Below are 19,274 nucleotides of genomic sequence, written 5' to 3'. Positions count from 1 at the left end.
CCTCGCTACTCAAAGTGTGGTCTCAGGACCAGGGATCGATATTACAAACTGAGAGCATGAATTAAAAATCACATTTTAACAAAATCCCCATGTGATTCTTGGGCACATCAATTTGAGAATCAATAATCTGTATCAGTGCTGTCCAAAACAACTCGGTGTGATGACGAAATTATTCATCTGTGCTACTCAATAGGGTAAACCACCAGCCACAAGTAACTGATGGAAACTTGAAATGTGGCCAGTGAGACTGAGGATATGAATTTTTAATTTAAGTGTAAATAGTCACACGTGGCTATTGGCTACTGTACTGGACAGCTTTGATCTAGATAATTCCCTTTGGTCAGGCAGTATGAATTTACAGGTCCAGATCAGTGGATGCAAAAGGAATCCATTGCCTACAGAACTGTCTTTTCCTCTTAATGAAGACAAAAGCCGGGTGTTAAAAACAATTCATTTATTCAGTTTTAAACTAGTTACACAATTGAAATAATCAGTTTGGCACTACTCTATACAGGGATTACGCCTGTGTATGCTGACACTTAAATACTGTACCAGGACCTCTGCATCGAGTCATTCAGCAAATAGATACTAAAAAATATACTGTAGTGTTCCTTTAAGGAAGACTGTACGGGGTGTGCTGCAAGATGACATTCACCGACCTGTGAATTACTTTAATCTAGAAGATACCTTGCATTCTATCAACTTGTCATAGGCAAACATGTGGCATCTGCATCATTAGAGATGCTCACATGAGAGTTACATAAAAATTGAGACCTCCTAATGATAAATAAACTCAAATAAAACCCCCATGCCTCAGCTTTTGTAACATGAAAAGATAAAAGAAAATAATTTAAAAACACAAAAAATGGCATTGAATTGGTACAAAAGCCAAAAATCACTATAATAAAGAGCTACATGTGAATCTTTACAAGTTAATTACACAATGGTGTGTAAAAGCTTGCATCTGTACAAAGTCTTGCCAAGGCTATCTCTACAATTTATACAGTCTTTCCCATCTATATAACATTTATTAAACAAGTCAATTAAATATCAGGACTTCTTAGTCTCTCAACGATTCTGCAGGCAAAAAAAAGAGAAGAAAATAAAAAGAAAAAAAAAGGTTACAGATTTTTCACAAGCACAGCAGTCTTCCATTAGGTGAAGTGTAACAGTTTTCAAAGGGGGCCAAACAACGTTTGTAAAGAATTCAGGTAAAAATCAACCAGTCAGGGTTTTTATTGTTGTTGCTGTTTATTTTCAAAATCACACACTGTATACACACACAACAATCAAAAATTTATTCACCAAACCCCTAGTTTTTCAGCAACTGCTCTTCTATTCAGCACCAAAAACTCCAGTCTGTGGGAAGCACAGGGACACAGATTCGCTTCTGTGTCTTGGTTGAGCAATCCATCAAGTCCTTGGTTAGGTTCAAGACTTGCCCTCTTTTCCTTCCCTCTTCATGGCTCTCCAGACCCAAGGCTCTCAAGGCTTCAGATTTATGGCCCACAGCCCTACTATCATCAAAACCCAACAGCCATTTGGAAAGAATTCAAAATAATTTGAGATGAATGAAATGACAGGACCTGTATTACAGATGGGAACTCTCCATTCCAAGTAAACTGTTTTTTAGTGAGCTTCCAGACTCTGTCTGGTCTTGGATGCCATGATCATAGTGGGTAATTATTTCTAGTCTGAGACATTATGGCTTTGTCAGATGCCTCAAAGAAAAAGTGATCAATATTCTGGAAACACTTGAGACAAGTTAGGAAATCAAATGGCAGCTGAGAACCTGTGGAATGCAGACTAATGAGACCAAATACAGAAACCACCAAAATGATGAGAGCTCAACAGAGGCAGAGTTTTAAAACCTGCAGAGAGCCACCACAGATGGTACCTGAGGATCTGGAATTTTTGATGAAAAGAGCTTGAAGTGAGGACTACTCATCTGTATCAAGGAGGAAAAAAATTTCAGTTAGACAACAGGACATCCAACTCTAAATTAAGCCCCCTAAATGAAATTTTCTTTATTCTTCCTATCCCAATAGAAAGCCTCTGGTCCTCCCTCTTGAATACAGAATGGATAATACATACTTAAGCATCCAGATGAAATGTTCTCACAACTGTATAGAACCTAGAGTGCTGAGGGCAACTTAAAATGCCTAGACCACACTCAGAAGGAACTAAGAATAAGATTTCTTTCCTTTTATCTAACCATTCCTAGGCTACTAAGCCTACTCATTTATAAAGGTCCAAAAGCAGTCACATCAATTCTCTGCTTAATACTTGAAGCAGAGAAGGAAAAATTCTCTGGGAACTTACTTCCATTGGCCATAGCAAAAGTTATGTTTAAAAAAAAAAAATCTTTAAACAATGACATCTAAGAATGTCAGAAAAAGAAAAAACTTGGGAACATCTACTTCTCAGGCATCAAACCAATGACATTTGCCTGAGGATGTCAGACTTCCTTAAACTCAGCACCTTGCTGACTTACCCTTCTATGCATAATAGCATGGTGACACAAGGAGATCAGTGAGAACAAGCAGCTGGTCATCAGTGAACTGCTGTTTGTGTTCCTGCCAGTTGTCATGGTGAGTCCTTCGGAAATTGGATAAGGTCTTTTTTACAGTCATCTGTAGAATAAGCAACCCACAGACATTCTATTTTAACCTCTCTCAACAACTAGGGTTATATTTAGGATAACTGAGGCTAAGTAACAATCACTCGAGACTTCAGATCTCACGCTTCACCGAGTGCTACAATACCAACAAGCCAATCTCATTTGGCAAAGCCACCCAGCTCACTTCTCTAGAATTACTAGCTGTACTTTAGGACAAGCTACTGAAACTTACACCACATTATTAAACCACTTTCAGTATACACTCACATCTATTTTACCAAAGGGAAAAGGACAAAGTCGTTGGTCTTCTGAGTTGTTTAATTTAGGAACATAGGTGTTCACTAAATAATACCATCATAATTTCCTATTTAATATCAGCTCCCAGTTAGACACTGGCTAGATATAAAATGCTAGTAAAACAGAAGGATAAGGACTTAACTATCCTGACAACAATGACAATACTTTACTTCCACTGGACTGGGACGGACAGAAGCTATAATTTCCCGCTACCAAAAAATCTCAAATATACATGAGAGCAAGGTCTCTGCTAGATTTTAATAATCACCGATTAGTAGACGTGGCCCTGGCAGAGGCAGAAGTAGTAGCTTTACCAAAGCAGAAAGTCCTGAGTATATAGGAAATTATTAGTACAATTGGTTTCTTACAAAACATCACTGAGAACATGTGTAGAAAGAAGCTAACAAGGAAGAATTTTACCTCAATAGGCTGAGGATCATTCAGATGTGCACTGAGATTCATAAGGAGCTGGGGCATCCAGGTGGGAACATCGTAAGGACTAGAAAGAACACATGCACCAAGTCCTAGCACTCCAGCATGGCGCTTGACCAACTCTGCAAAGAAAACAGAAATATACATGGAAATACTTACAGGACTCTATTGCACGTGTTACAGTGAAATAGATTAGCTTTCGATTATGCTAGTTGTTTTCAATGTGTGAATTTCTGCATTTGAAACGAATCTGTATGCACACAAATCGAAAACATGATTTTGGGGCTGCACTAAAGATACCCTATAGCTGTCCCTCAATGACAGCATAATTATTTCTAGGTCAGAAATGTGTTGTATATTTGCTAAAACTAACATAGTAATGCCATTTTTGATCAATTCATACCACAGGCAAAAGTGTAATCCCTGATCCTAAAACAATCTCCAATCAAAATCAGACCCCACTATTCTGGATGTGACTACCCCCCACAGAATGCATCAGTTCCTTAGGTAAACACGCCATGTACGAGGAATGTCTCTACTTCTCAAAACAGAACTGCAATGCGTCTATATTCTACAGGGTCTCTATTCTCTCTTTAGTGATAGAATGTGTGTATGTGTTTGTAAGTGTATTATATGTGTATACATGAAACACGGCGGATAAGGAGTTGAAGAATAAGGGAATTTGGGGTAGTCAGAATTGTAAACAATGCCATTTGGTATAATGAAGACCTAAAACTACTTTGGTACTTAATTATTAAAAAATACAATGTTCTCAAGCAAAGAAACTAGAACATACATTGATATTTTACTAGAAATTGCTATTAGATAACTATATATATAATCAAGACTCGACTATAATCAGCACTTAAGAGTTTCATATTCCAAACTTCCTGTAAATTCAATAAGCTTCCTACTTACTAATGATCTTTCCACATATTTTCTAATATTCTTGTGACTGTAGTTAGCATTGGCAAGATCAGATGTTTCTTTGCAATCACATTTAAATTTCTCTTTAAACATAACATAGTGATCAGATCTTATTCTTCTGTTATCTTTATGCTCATTTACACTGGAAGCTCCTGTAGAGTAAGGCTCTTCTCACCCTCTCACCAAAGGCCTAGTGAAGTACTGAATAATCCCCTCTCCAAAAAAAGCAAGGCTTGTTTTATTTAGTTTTTTCTCTTAGCACATCTACACATAAGTTTATAAATTCTAAAAGGAAATATTTCAGACCCTCCAAAATAATTCTGGATAGCTCTCTTTATAGAGCGCTTTCAAGGGGGTAGGTGCAGACCTCATTCACTGTAACAGTTGCATGCAGCAGGGTGCAGGTCCCTTGCATCTATCTCAATTCTAGCTTTTATATTCCAGGTCTTGCCTTCTCTATGTGCAGGGACAACTATTCCCGGTACCTAGCATAGACCCAGGCACATACAAGTCTTTGCTGAGTAAGCCTGGTTAACTCCCAAAAGGATACAAGTGTTTTCTACCAGCACTGTTACCTGCAGAAGGAATTGTATCTCCTACGGAACCAGGGTCTCGCTTTCTTTTCTTCGGTAGTTTTGTTTTGCAAAGTTGCTCAAAATGAATCTGCATAGGACTGTCCATGGTAAGGAAGTTACACTGTAATAGCCCGCTTAGGGTGGTAGCAGCCATTTCTCGAACCTGTAGAGAAAATCATCTCTCTTAGATAAAGCCTGGTGGAAGGATGGCGGCTGGGAGAGTGGGATGGATCTGGGGTAGGACCTCTGACATCTGTATGCCAATTGTGTAAATGCACTTCTGCAATTTCTTACTAGAGATTTCATCAGCTTATCAAAGGGTCTGTGGCCTGAAAAGGGATGAAAGCCACTATATTAGGGTTACAGAAAGTAAAGCTTAACTCTTTGTATGAAATTAAATTTTTCCATAAATAAATTATTTTCCCACTGACTGACAATTCTGCTTATAAGGGTTGTAACTGTAAAAGTGGTGCCAGAGCCTGAAATTAAAATAAATTTTTCCTAGTCTCTACATCTCTTAAAACTACTGCTGCTGTTGTTTCTGTTGGTAATAAAGATACAGTGGAGAACCAATTTCTACAAATGGCATATATTGTAGACATTCATATCCAGCCTACCTCTTATAAATTTCACAGGCTCTTGTCAGTCTATAAACACAGTTTACAGAAGTACTAAATGAAGAGTGTATACCCGTCCATTTTAAATTCAAATGGAAACTCAAGTTTTGGGAAGACGGAAAAAAGCAATAGAAAGATGTCTCATAAATCACAAAAACTTCTACTAAATATTCATAAGGATAGGCCATAATAATTTGAAAAACAACCCAAATGCTTTGCTATTTATTCCTTCAGAAAGTTTTTTTTTAAATTTTTCAATGTGACAGGTTGGGGTACTTAACATTTTTTTTTGCTACTTTCATTACACTATTATATTAAATGCGTTTTACTACTTCTTCTTTGGTTGTATTATTTCCTTTCATATCACGACTTATTTTTATATTCAACTACTGATTAGAATGCTTTCAATTTCTCACTACTATGCTACAAAATATTTTCCTTTTTTCTGCTTTTTCTCCCCAAGTCCCCCCAGTACATAGCTGTATATTTTAGTTGCGGGTCCTTCTAGCTGTGGCATGTGGGACGCCGCCTCAACATGGCCTGATGAGTGGTGCCATGTCGGCGGCCAGGATCTGAACTGGTGAAACTGGGCTGCTGAAGTGGAGCACGCGAACTTAAACCACTTGGCCACGGGGCCAGGCCCCAAAATATTCTTAATTTATATGATTTTCCCATATTGCAATGTACTTTCTTAGAATAGATTCTAAGAATTTAGATTATTAAATGTCATTGTATGAATAATTTCATTGTTAATTTTGTGGCTATCAGTTGCTTTTCAAAGAGACAGGGCTAACATACTATGACACAAAATTAATGTCGAGTATTGGTTGTACCTTACCGACAGTGGGTATCATCATTACAAATTTTTTTTTGAGGGCAGAGAGTAAATTAAGAGTAGGTGAAAAACATCTCATTGTTTTAAGTTTGCATTTCTCTGATCATTTTGACTTTCCACTGTTGATTGCTTATACTGTCTTTATACATATATTATATCACCATCACTATCTACTCCAAAGGCCTTGATGATTTTTCTTACGCTACAATGTTTTTTCTAGTGTGAAGCTTGATAATTTAGATTGATGAGTTTCTAATATAGTCAGATTTGTCGCATCTATTAACTTAAAGCCTTAGAAAGTCATCTCTGCTTGAAGTTCATATAAATATCCAAATTCATTTGTCCTACTTTCTCTAATTAAAAAAAGGGGGGAGTATATTTCTTTACATCTGGAATATATTTCAGCGTGAGATGTTCTAACTGATTTTTCTTTTTCTCCAAACTGCTAACAAATTGCCTGAACACTTCCAACTGAATTATTCTCTTTCCCAATAGCAAAGTCTACTTCTGGGATATTTTGTTCCAAGGGTCGGTCTGCACATGTCTATAATTAATTTTGTAACGTGAGTAGTATTTAGGTTTTTTATCCATAAACACAGTTTTTTTTCTTATCACTTCTAAAAATTTTTCTTTAAATCTAAAAGTTTTCTTATAATAGTTCTCATTTAGATTATTACAAAGTTTTTTTCAATATTATCAGGAGTAGGTTAGCTAATTATTACCAATATTCAGTATCACATTTTAAAAATATGATACAGTAGTTTTAATAAATGTCATGGTTACGGTTATATTAACAGCTATGTTTAAGCCTACCACAGGGGAAAAAAATATAAAATAATCTATAAAAATGGATAAGGGGGCCCGGCCCTGTGGCCAAGCTCCATGTGCTCCACTTTGGCAGCCTAGGTTCATGGGTGTGGATCCCGGGTGTGGACCTACTCCACTCAGCAGCCAGGCCGTGGAGGCATCCCACACACAAAGTAGAGGAAGACTGGCACAGATGTTAGCTCAGGGCTAATCTTTCTCAAGTGAAAAAAAGAGGATTGGCAACGGATGTTAGCTCATCCTCAAAGACACACAAAAACAGTTCTAAAACAAGGTCCAGAAAACAGTAAATTTTAATGCAACTGCTATAACATTTAAAGTTAGGAACTGCTGACTTTCAAGATTTCAATCTTTCCTTTTCAATCCTTTAGTTAAAAAAATTTATAGGTAGCTGTAAATATTTTAACTGAGGCCTGTCAGAGTTGTTCTTCCCACTGTGTGAGTACCCTAGGGACTGGACAATATCTGGACACAAGAAAGCTAGATTACAAAATGAAGAGGCTCATTAGAGAGGAGGAGAAATTTCCATTCCCCGTTTCCTATGGACACAATCAATTTCAGTGCTCTCAAATAAATTCTCTAATTACTGGGAGTGCTCCACTATATGGAAAACTCATAAAGTCCATAAAATAAAATAAAAATTTCAGTTACATTTTCTTTACCTAAGGCAAATTTAGAAAGTGGTATCTTATTCCATATTTATTATAACATGCTGTTTTTACATTAGGCTATCTGAAATAATAGATTTATCTTTTTGTACAAAATATTAATATAGCTCAAAAAAGTTGCCTTTAATTTCTCTACCAAGGAAAATTTAAAAAAAAACAACAACAATCTTGTCTTAAGGCTACTGGATAAATAGCATCTATGTGTAGATTTTCATTCTCTTGAAACTGCCTTCATGCACATTCCTATTAATTCTTTAAAAAGTAAGATAAATAGAGTATTTTCACATGCAATTTCATAGATAAGAAAACTTTGGTTCACAAATATCATCTGCCTGACTGCAAAGAGAAGCCAGATCAAGAACATGCCCAAGGTTTGTTTCCATTTGTACTATAAGAAATCATGATTAGAGTATCAAATCTAATCATAGAGGGCTATGTTAAAATTAAAGTTACTTTTAATAATTTATGTTTTAATAAAACACATCTTATCAGTGTGTGAATACTTCTTCGAAGGGGAGGCAAGAGGTTTTCTTTAAATTCATTAAATTTTGATTTGTTATAACTTAAATTTTACCTCTAGCTGTTCATCCTCCAAAAGACTTATAACCAGCCACCTGATGTCTTTAACTGCATCTTCATTGTTTAGGAAAATAAAGAGATTATAAAATACCATGGTCTGGAGGTAGGTCAGTACTGTATATCTAGCATGCCAAGAACTGCTCCTTGCTGTCTGTGAATAAGACATAAGTAGAAACAATGAAAACAGTGCTGACAAGAACATGAGATGACAGACAGCAAAATTACACACAAATAATATAATCTTCTAATATCACTCTACTTTCACAGATATAACTAGAGCAAGCTTGTTTTACATTTCCTTCTATATAAAAGGTTGCACAAGCTATTTCAGGTAAAGTTAGTTATTCAGAATGTACGAATGGTTGACAGTAAGGGAAAGGAACACAGAAGTCAGTTTTAAAAGAGGGAATTATTTATAATTAATGACTCTAACTCCTTGAAGGGTTACACATTATTTTATTTTACTTTTGATAGTGGCAGGTAGGGTACTGAAAGCAAACAAGATTGAGAACTACTAAATTCCACTACCAAAAAAAACCCCAAAACATTTTGGGTTGTTCAAAAATATTTTTAAGTGATAATCAAACTTAAAAATCTGAAAACCATGGGAACATGCCCATTTTTATATTACATAACACATATAGTATGACCTGAATAAAGCTGGGCACACAGTATACTAAAAACACAGCCAGGAAATATACAATCACTTAGGTCCTTCTACCCATAGACAAGGAAATAAATAAAATAAAGGGGAAATGTTAAAAGGGAATGACCATGCTCCCCCCTCATAAGCACTCTGTGTCCAAGGTGCTTCAATGATTAGCTTTTTGTGTACAGAGAAAATTTGGGGGTTAGTGACCTGCCCAAGGTCAGAGAAGTTGGTGGCAGAGACAGGCACAGAATCTAGGTCTGTTTCTTTGGTCAATATATATCTTCTCTCATAGTAAAAGAAAATTCAAATTGAAAATCAGTATCAGGTATTGTGTGCCCTGCAGGGGACTTTGTGAAATTCTTAGAATGATAAACCAAAATTCTAACCAAAAGATATAAATATTTTTATACATTCTTACTTGTTTGAGCACCTGAAGCACCAAAGGCACTTGATGAGGGTACAGCAACCCCTGAGACATCAGTGATAAACATAACTTTGCATCTCTTTTCAGTTCATCATAGCTATTGTCATTTTCCACCGGGGCAATCTGGAAAACAATAAAACAAACCAAAGACATAAATTGAAAAATAACACTCAATAAGTACGAAGGCATCCGTACACAAAAGAAATCACCTTTTCTACTTTTAATAATTTGTCTGGAAAATTTCAAACACATACAAAACCAGAGAATAATACAATGAATCCTCATGCATCAATCACCTCTTCAATAGTGACAAACTCATAATCCTTTCCTTTTTTGCTCCCCATGGCTCCCCTTCCCCAATTAAATTATTTGAAGCAAATATTAGACATATTTCACCCATAAATTTTTTTTTTAAAGATTTTATTTTTTTCCTTTTTCTCCCCAAAGCCCCCCAGTACATAGTTGTATATTCTTCATTGTGGGTCCCTCCAGTCGTGGCATGTGGGATGCCACCTCAGCGTGGTTTGATGAGCAGTGCCATGTCCGCGCCCAGGATTCGAACCAACGAAAACACTGGGCCGCCTGCAGCGGAGTGCGTGAACTTAACCAATCGGCCACGGGGCCGGCCCCTCACCCACAAATATTTTATTATGTATCTCTAAAAGATAAAGTCTTTCATAAAAAAACTTTTCATGACAGCATACATAAAAATTCATCACAGTTAAAATAAAAATATTCAGTAGTGTTCAAATTTCCCCATCATTTCATACATGTGTTATTACAATTGGCTTTTTGGAATCTAGTTCAAGAAAATGATCACACTGCATCTGGTTGGTATATCTCTCAAGTCTAAGAGAGTCTATTAAAAAAACGTTAAAAAAAAAAGCTATAAATTCCCTTCACCCTCTTTTAAATTCTTTTTTCTTTTAACAAGGCGGCGGGGGGGCGGGGGGGGGCCGTCATTAAACTGTGTTAACTTGTAGAAAATGCTGCCCATTTAGTTAGCGAAGGAATATTTTACAGGGTCTTCCTCTCCTCTAATTATTGAGAAAAATAATTTTTCTGAAGAAATGACATCAACAGCATATAATTTTATACCAATTATGACAATATCTGGAAATTTTTCTCTAAGTTTGATGTAGACAAAACCATTATTCTACAGTGCTGAGTTTTGATAAGCATTTAGTGAAGTTTGAAACTCAGGACGAAACATGCCCCCCTCTCTCCCTGACCACTACACCATTACAGCTCTTGATCCGTCCAAATTAAAATTCAGTTCAAGACTCCTAACGTAAAGAATAAGGTGCATAATTTACACTGTGCTCTCTGCTTTACAGGCATTTATCTCATTTGTCCCTTGTTACAACTCTGTGAGGGATGTTGATATTATCCCACACTTTACACCCAAAGAGACAGTCTTTGAAGTTCAGTAGCTTGTGCAAGGTCACAAAAAAAGCAGCATCTGTCACAGACAGAATTTTAAACTCGGTCTCTATTTACTCCAAAAGCAGTGCTGTGTAAACTATTCTTGGTTGGAAAGCCTCTTCCCTCACTCTTGAGCAATGTGGAGACTCTTAGACTAGAATACAAAAATGAATGAAACCTTCACTTTGATACATATTTCAAGGCTTTTTTTGGATTGATATAAAATTGCTTTTTATGGTATAGGATAAATAAATAATACTTCATTTAAAATCTAATAAACATCTCAGATACGTCCAAGACAGAATTTCTGATCTCATCTCCAAGTATTTCCGTGCTCTTCCTACAGTTTAGCAAACAACAACTTTCTTTCAGACACCTCTCTTTATCTTCACTCTGTACATCTGCTCTATCTGCAAAATAACTTTGTTCATCTGTGCTGTGGTGCCTGTCTACTCCAGACCCCATTCACCATTGTGGCCTAAAGCAGACTCTCAACCTCAGTATTTGTATATTTAGGTGAAATGTTAGGCCTGTCACCAGCAACTTGAACAGTAGAAGTTTTTAATGATTTACGTTGTTCATAAATTTCAAGTGAATTCAAATCATCCTTCTACAAATTCCACTCTCATATATTTGCTTTCTGAATTTTTTTTTTTTGAGTGAAAGAAAAGGGGTGGGACTCCAGCTATCCCACCACTCATTGTCCATTATCCATTTATGGACACATGCAATCACGTTCTGTATCTGGGGCACATGTGGCAGTGGACAAAAGTTTGAGCACTACTGCCCTAAAGACAAACCCTATCTACACCAACGACCTACAAAATAACAAGGACCTATACGCAGACAGCTACTGTCTACTTTATATCCTGTAAGATCTCAGAGGTATTCATGGGTATCAGGCCCTACTCAGCACTCTTAAAAGTATTTAGAGGTAAATCCTTTGAAAATTACCAGTAGTTTTTATCTTTGTGAAATTTCCTAAAGACAAGGTATACTGAAGCCAATCAAAAGTTTAGCATGCCATCTGCTAATGAGCAATACAGGCCTTCCTTCTTAAATGATAACGACTGTACTGACCAACAATTGTCACGTAGTGGTGAGGTTTTGCGCCAAGCCTTCCAAATGTGCAATGAGACTACGCTGTTTTTCCAACTACAGACAACCATAGCATGACTGCAAACTATAATTTTGGAAACTAATAGATCACTCTGTGACCTTAGTTTTATTAGCTTCATCCTCTGAGAAGATGAGTAATTAAAACCTCCTCAGGTTACACCTCTCACCAAGTGAAACTTCAGTGTCATTATATGATTACCAGGGACAAGTTACCTCCTGCAGATATTTGTTAGAACCAACTACAGTGCCATTTAACACTGGAAAATAAACATAATACACTCAACATTTTGATCTTCAGATTTATTATACACTGAATAAAAAAGTAAGAAATAGCTAATATTCAAAAATTTCATTGTGGCTTTTCTTTTGGCTACCAGTATTTTCTTAAACTGGGCTATGGAAATTGGCTATCCACGAAACAATGTTCCGTCTGTACACTTTTCATGTATCGGCCAAAATCCTACCCTTACCTAACATAAAAAAGATTATTTCAACAAAAATTAAACCACTATCGCCTCATGATTTTCCTGTGACTCTTGTACCTCTTAGAGAGCCAACCAAATCATACATAGTCTGAAAAGCTATCAACCATCAGATGATAAATACAGATTCCTTTTGAAGGTCAGAAGAGGATGCATTCTTAATTTCAGCCATAAACTTACCTTAAAAAACAAAGGCAGAAGCTGAAGTTGTTCTTTGACTGCTGTAGAGAAGGATCTTCCTGCACTCGCCATCAGCCATTTCAATACTATTCGGAAACAAGCACACAGAATCAATCTTTGCTATCCAGTTAGAAACCATCAAGTAGAATAATGTAATGCTAGTGTCAGAAAGCCACTCTGATTGCTCTTCAATGTTAAGAAAGAGATCGTCTATGTTATTCCATAAACAAATTAGATACCTATCAGCGGCATGACAGGACCCACAATAAAGGCTGTCACCCAATCTAGGGTACTGAAGCCACTCTCAAAGAATGAACTGGCAAATTATTAACAGTCTACCAAACACCTGACACCAAGCACAAGTAAAACTAGCCTTCAGGGGCTGGCTCTGTGGCCTAGAGCCCAGGGTTTCGCTGGCTCAGATCCTGGGCGTGGACCTAGCACCACTCATCAAGCCATGCTGAGGCGGCATCCCACATGCTGCAACTAAAAGGACCCAGGACTAAAATATACAACTATGCACTGGGGGGCTTTGGGGAGATGAAGGAAAAATAAAATCTTTAAAAAAATAAAATCTTAAAAGAACAAACAGGCTTCAATAATCCTGAAGCAGCACAAACGATGACTAAGTTAGTTGTTTATTCTTAGAATCCTTGAAGAATTTTTAGATATAAAAACAGTAGGACACCTCCAATAACCAAACAGTTTTGAAAAAGAACAAAGTTGGAGGACTCACACTTCAAGATCTCAAAACTCACCACAAAGCTACAGTAATCAAAACAGTGTGGTAATGACAGGAATATAGACCAACAGAATAGACTAGAGAGCCCAGAAATAAACACTCACATACATGGCCTATTAATCTTCAACAAGAGTGCCAAGACTATTCAATAAAGAAATGGTAGACTTTTCAACAAGTGCTGCTGGGAAACTGGATATCCACGAGCAAAACAACAAAGCTGGATCCCTACCTTACACCATATACAAAAACTAACTCAGAGTGGATTAAAAACATAAAGTAAGAACCAAAACTATAAAACTCGTGGGAAAAAAACATGGGAAAAATTTACAACACTGGATTTGGCAATGATTTCTTGGATATGACACCAAAAGCAAAGGCAACAAAAGAAAAAACAGATAAATTAGACTTCATCAAAATTAAAAACTTTTGAGTACAGGACACTATCAAGAGAAGAAAAAGACAACCCATGGAATGGGAGAAAATATTTGCAAATCATATATCAAGAGGAGACTGATATCCAGATTATAAGAGAACTACAACTCAACAATAAAACAACCTAATTCAAAAACAGGCAAAGGACTTGAATAGATATTTCTCCAAAGAAGATACAAAAATTGCAAATAAGCAAATGAAAAGATGTTCAACCACTAATCAGCAGGGAAATGCAAATCAAAACCACGAGATACCTTCTTCACACCCATTAGGATAGCTGTAGTCATAAAAACAGAAAACAAGCATGAGCTTGGATGTGGAAAACTGAAAGCCTTTAGCACGGCTGGCTGGAATGTAAAATGGCGCAGCCACTGTGGAAAATAGCCTGGTGGCTCCTCAAAAAGTTAAACACAGAATTACCATATGGTCTAGCAATTCCACTTTCAATTACCAAAAGAACCGAAAGCAGGGACTCAAACAGATACTTCTACACCAATGCTCATAGCCGTATTACTCACAACAGCCAAAACAATGTAAACAACCTAAACGTCCATCAACAGAGGAATAAATAAACATTGAAAACACTACACAAAGTGAAACAGGCCACTCACAAAAGAACAAACAGTATGATACCACTTACACGAGGTACCTAAAATAGGCAAATTCATAGAGACAGAAAGTAGAATGTGGTTGCCAGAGGCTGGCAGAAAGGGAGAACGAGGAGATACTGTGTAATAGGTATAGAGTTTCAGTTTTGTAAGAAGAAAAGAGTAGTGAAGATAGATGATGGCGATGGTTGCCCAACGTGGATGTACTTGATGCCACTGGACTGTAAGTTTTATATTATGTACATTTTACCATACTAAAAAACATAGGAGAAAAAAGCCAGTCAGACTATGTAAATATACGTCTGTTTTGAAGTGAGTTTCTACTAATTTTAGCTACTCACTAGTTTTTAAGAGTTTAATGCCCTGAGTTCGCTCATCTTCTTCACCAATTCCATTTTCTTCCATAACATGGTTCTGAATTTCTTCATCTACATCCATGAGGGGTTTCAATTTCTCTAGAATTCTAGCAGTAAACTCAGGGACACGAGGGGATGCCGTTGGCGCGGTGTTTGGCAAAGAAACATCTATCATGAATATGTAGGTCAGGACACTGTAAAATAAAATACGTACAGTAAGAAGAGATGCCACATTATCAATAAAACTAAAGTTCAAAAGTTACGACCCCACCAAAGTAAATTTTCCCAAGACAATTCCTGGAGAGTCTCTTGCCCCTGTGCCAGTAATTCTGAGGTATTAAAAACCAGGCTGTGTGACTGCTCACCTCTGGCTTGTGAGCACACTGCTGTCCTATTTTACATTCGGAGCCTCTTTTCTAGTGTCTCACAACACAAGATAAAACAAAATTTGAAGAGGAGGGCACCATGAAACTCAACAGTAACACAACCAGTATATATTTAATTTAATAAAAAGAATCCAAGAGGTATACCACGGAGAAAGTTATACCTACCTCCCTATTCTTTCCCTGACATTTTTGTAAACCTGGGTGAGTTTGGGTTCCAAGTACTTCAGTAGTCTGTGCAATAGCTCAGGCACTCTCCACTCTTGCTGGGCAAGGCCACCTTGCAGCACATAGAGTCGACTAAAATTAAAGCACAGCACAGTTGTGTGAGAGCCCCCCTCTGCCTTTACGTATTGACAAGATAGATTAACGATGTCTGTATTCCACTTAAAATTGCTTCATTTTCTCACCTAATAAATAATAAAACTGACAATTCAAAACAGCGTCTTTATGAAGATTTTATTATTTTTCCTATGCCATTTTTCTCTGGATTCTCATTTCATCTCCACTACTATACAATCAAAAGAAATACTAACTTTAGAATACTCATTGAATTAATTTCTAAGCATCAGAAGCTTCTTCATTAATTAAAAAGAATAATGATTTAGGGCCGACCCCATAGCCTAGGGGTTAAGTTTAGTGCATTCTGTTTTGGCAGCCAGCCCAGGTTTAGTTTCTGGGTGGGGATCCACACTACAATGTTAGTGGCCATGCTGTGCTGGCAGTTCACATACTAAAAAATAAAGGAAGACTGGCACAGATGTTAGCTCAGGGCAAATCTTCCTCAACAACAACAACAACAACAATAATTATTATTATTGTTGTTGTTGTTGTTGTTAATAAGATTATCTAGATTTCCTTCTCTCATCCATTAATTTTTTCCAGCTCCTTATGCCCCACGCTCCACCAAGTATACTGTTTCTTAAAAGGATTGCTCTCTTCTTTCCTAATGGGAAAGAGTGAAAATTGAGAAGATCTGATAAAGAAGTTAATAACGTCATGGTGCAAAGAAGCAGTCCTGGTATAAAAGATGTGACAGTGGAGAAAGCTGAATCTAACTTATGTTTGAATTGCTCAGGTTGCCTCCATTTCTCCTACTGTTCCCAATTCAGAAATAATTCTATTTAGTATCGTATGTTGTATTAAAATTGATCATGCCATCTCCCAGAAGAAAGCAGTTACATTATCTAGCCTTTAGGAGTACAGAGAGTTCACTTGCATCTACACATCAAGAATAAAGATGCTATCTTTTGTTAACTTCTTAAGTTTTCTTTTTATTTACCATGCGTCTACAAAGGATCCTCCTTCACCACTCAGTGGTGATTCCAACAGCAACTCAAAAAGCCAATGAAGTTTCCGGGGATCTCTGCTTTCCTGTGTTGAAACAGAGGAAAGTGACAATAAATAAAGTAACAATTAAAATGGGTCCTACAATTCTGTAAATAAATCAGATCTTGTTATTTTAGAAATATTATAAATAAATACAAGTATAGAGGAAGAAATCCAAACTAAAATCATAGGTAAGTCAAATCCAAATGTATTATCATAACATACGTTAGAAAGACTAACAGTTAGAAAATTGTTGTTAGCTAAATGGATTGACTTTAAACCAAAGTATACAAGCTATGGACATAGATAGTGTCAAAAATAACACTATAACCTTGTATCATCTGGCTTTTACTAGATGTAAGTCACATTTACAGCTATATGATTTGACTTGTCATTCAATCTAAAAACGCATTACCATGGCAGAGAAAATATAACAATCACATTAGAGTTATCATTCAAGGCTTATTTGGAAGGCTAAATAGAACCATCTCCATTACTCAAGATGACAAAACTATGAATGAAATTTCAAGATTCAAGACGTACTGAGAGGAGAAGGAAACTGTCTGAATAGAGGAGTTAGACACGAAAGGAAGCGGGAGGACTTACACAGGATGTTGCTATACAAGTCCCCCAGTCGTTGTAAGTTTCTACTGTAATGTTGGACAACGCAGTTCTAAGCAGAGGGCACAGAAGCTCCCAAAGCTTCTCCACCTACTCAAACCACAGAGGAAAAAGTTAATGGTACTCAGAACATTTTTCTTCACCTATCTTTTCCTGGAAACATACACATACAAATACACAAACTGATACCTCATTTAAATTATATTTTAGAACACTCCAATAATCCAGGAAAAGTAACTTCACCGTATCAGTAACATATGCATTACTGTATACGTATATTATATATGTATATGTATATGTATAAAAGTAACATCCATCATCATACATACCCAGGTATAGGTGAATTTTTTTCCAGAAAAATTATTCAGAAAAGAGGAAACACCTTATATTGTTCCTTACAAAATCTCATACTACTGAAAAGTTCTCTTTTAAAAATTTTGAATAACATAGTACACTGGGCTGAAACAGCACTTCAATTATTTCTAAGATTTGCAGTGCTTAACGAGGCCACTCGGTTGAATTCTAAAATAGGAAGCAATGACATTTTAATAAATTTAGTATTAGCCTAACGTACGGTCTTCAAATTCCAAGTTCTGGATTATTACAGCCTTTAAAAAGTGTTCAGTTATACACAGACTGCAAACACATGTGTACAGAGGCTTCTCACAGTTTAATGAGAATACAAATCACCTTGAGATCTTGATAAAAATGCAGATTCTGATTCATTAGAGCAAGGTGGGCTCTGAGATCCTACTTTCCTAACAAGCTCCCAGGTGATGCCCACGCTGCAGGTCCATGGACTGCACTTTAGTCAAAGGACCCACAGAGGACAAATGGGGACAGAGGGCTGGGCATAAAGCTTCCAGTGGTAGCACCAGGCAGTTATTAAAAAGACAATGAAGAAGAAGGAAAAAAAGCTGTATCTTAACTTATAAGGAAAGGAAATGTGTTTTAGAAAAGAGAAACTCAAAAATGACAGACAGGATACCAAGGATATGTGTGACACCTTTAAATAAAATTATTTCATGATATGCAAGCAGGAAAAAGGCCAATATTGCAAATTAACAAGTACTTTCATTTAAGAAGTGATTTGAATATATTTAACAAAATTAATATATTAAAAAGTGTTCATAGTCAAAGTGTTCATAGTCCTCCTAAGAGGATGCGTAGTTAAGCTGGCCAAAAACAATATCTGGGTCTTTTCCTTGATGGTAGTCTACCTTATATTCAGGCATTCTGGACATTGTACCAGTTATTTTCAGTTTAGTGCATTTTGCTAAGAAACTAACCATAGGGCAGGTATATAAAACTAAATCGTACAACTAAAAAGAGGGATACTCAATAAAAAGATGTCAAACTCAAACTGTCTGCAAGACCAAATGAGTAAGGTAGATGAGCGAGGAGGCTCAGAGAAAGGATTTAATGAGAAGCTAGAGAGTGCCTCATCAAGGGAGAAGCCCATGTGCAGCATCGGCCAACTGATGCAGTGCAACAACGTGGGAACAGTGTTCCAGGGTCTTCCTATTTTTCCAGAGAAACTATTATCTTTTTTACACGACATATCCTGATTTTTCCCCTAATGTTGGCAAATAATTCAGATTTTAAAAGCTAATGAATGTCGCTTATAGACCACTAGTTTGTGACTTATACTCAAAAGCAACATGGAATCGAACATTTCATATTTTAAGTATTACTATCTAATGTGTTGGGAACTGCTACATAAGTGGATAATGTAGCTTTAACAGGGAACACGCTGTACAAATACATCACCTTTTCATATGTCCAATGTTTAGAGCCTCTGATTAAACCAGCTATAATTTCTGCAACACATCGCTGGGTGCTTTCATGTGAATCTGCAACCAAACGTTCTAAATGGGGCTTCAGAACCGGCAGAAAGGCATCATCAAAATTTCTGAATATACCCTATCAAATCAAAAAGAAAGTTCTTCAGTATTCAAATGACTATCATCATCTCCATTATAATTATAATATGCTTGTTTCTGTTCGCTACACCACTACGGTGCTTAAAAAACTCCAAGTGTTCGTCCTTTTAAAACCTAACAGCTTTAACAATGTCCATAAGTTAGAATGGTAAGAATACTGTCATTTTGCATGTCACATTAAAACGTAATCAATGAAATTACAA

The 19,274-nt window shown here is 36.6% G+C and overlaps 1 protein-coding gene across 2 annotated transcripts in view; it reads right to left on the bottom strand.

Annotated features, from left to right (window-relative positions):
* Nucleotides 1–437: 437 nt before the first annotated feature.
* PSME4 (proteasome activator subunit 4) overlaps nucleotides 438–19,274 on the bottom strand; it is an 84,729-nt gene continuing 65,892 nt past the window's right edge. For both annotated transcript variants that reach the window (XM_044772438.2, XM_014842992.3), the window contains exons 36-47: nucleotides 18,899–19,051; nucleotides 17,114–17,218; nucleotides 16,461–16,552; nucleotides 15,347–15,478; nucleotides 14,781–14,989; nucleotides 12,658–12,743; nucleotides 9,446–9,574; nucleotides 8,371–8,526; nucleotides 4,852–5,014; nucleotides 3,338–3,471; nucleotides 2,495–2,633; nucleotides 438–1,948 (exon numbers count right to left, since the gene is read on the bottom strand). In XM_044772438.2, coding sequence (XP_044628373.2) covers nucleotides 2,499–2,633; nucleotides 3,338–3,471; nucleotides 4,852–5,014; nucleotides 8,371–8,526; nucleotides 9,446–9,574; nucleotides 12,658–12,743; nucleotides 14,781–14,989; nucleotides 15,347–15,478; nucleotides 16,461–16,552; nucleotides 17,114–17,218; nucleotides 18,899–19,051 — 1,494 coding nt within the window. In that variant the 3' untranslated portion in view covers nucleotides 438–1,948; nucleotides 2,495–2,498. The remainder of the gene's footprint in view (nucleotides 1,949–2,494; nucleotides 2,634–3,337; nucleotides 3,472–4,851; nucleotides 5,015–8,370; nucleotides 8,527–9,445; nucleotides 9,575–12,657; nucleotides 12,744–14,780; nucleotides 14,990–15,346; nucleotides 15,479–16,460; nucleotides 16,553–17,113; nucleotides 17,219–18,898; nucleotides 19,052–19,274) is intronic.

Source organism: Equus asinus, chromosome 6 (assembly GCF_041296235.1).
Source record: "Equus asinus isolate D_3611 breed Donkey chromosome 6, EquAss-T2T_v2, whole genome shotgun sequence".
Lineage (NCBI taxonomy): Eukaryota > Metazoa > Chordata > Mammalia > Perissodactyla > Equidae > Equus > Equus asinus.
Note: the sequence above shows the minus strand (reverse complement) of the source record. Positions and strands in the feature narration are given on the sequence as shown.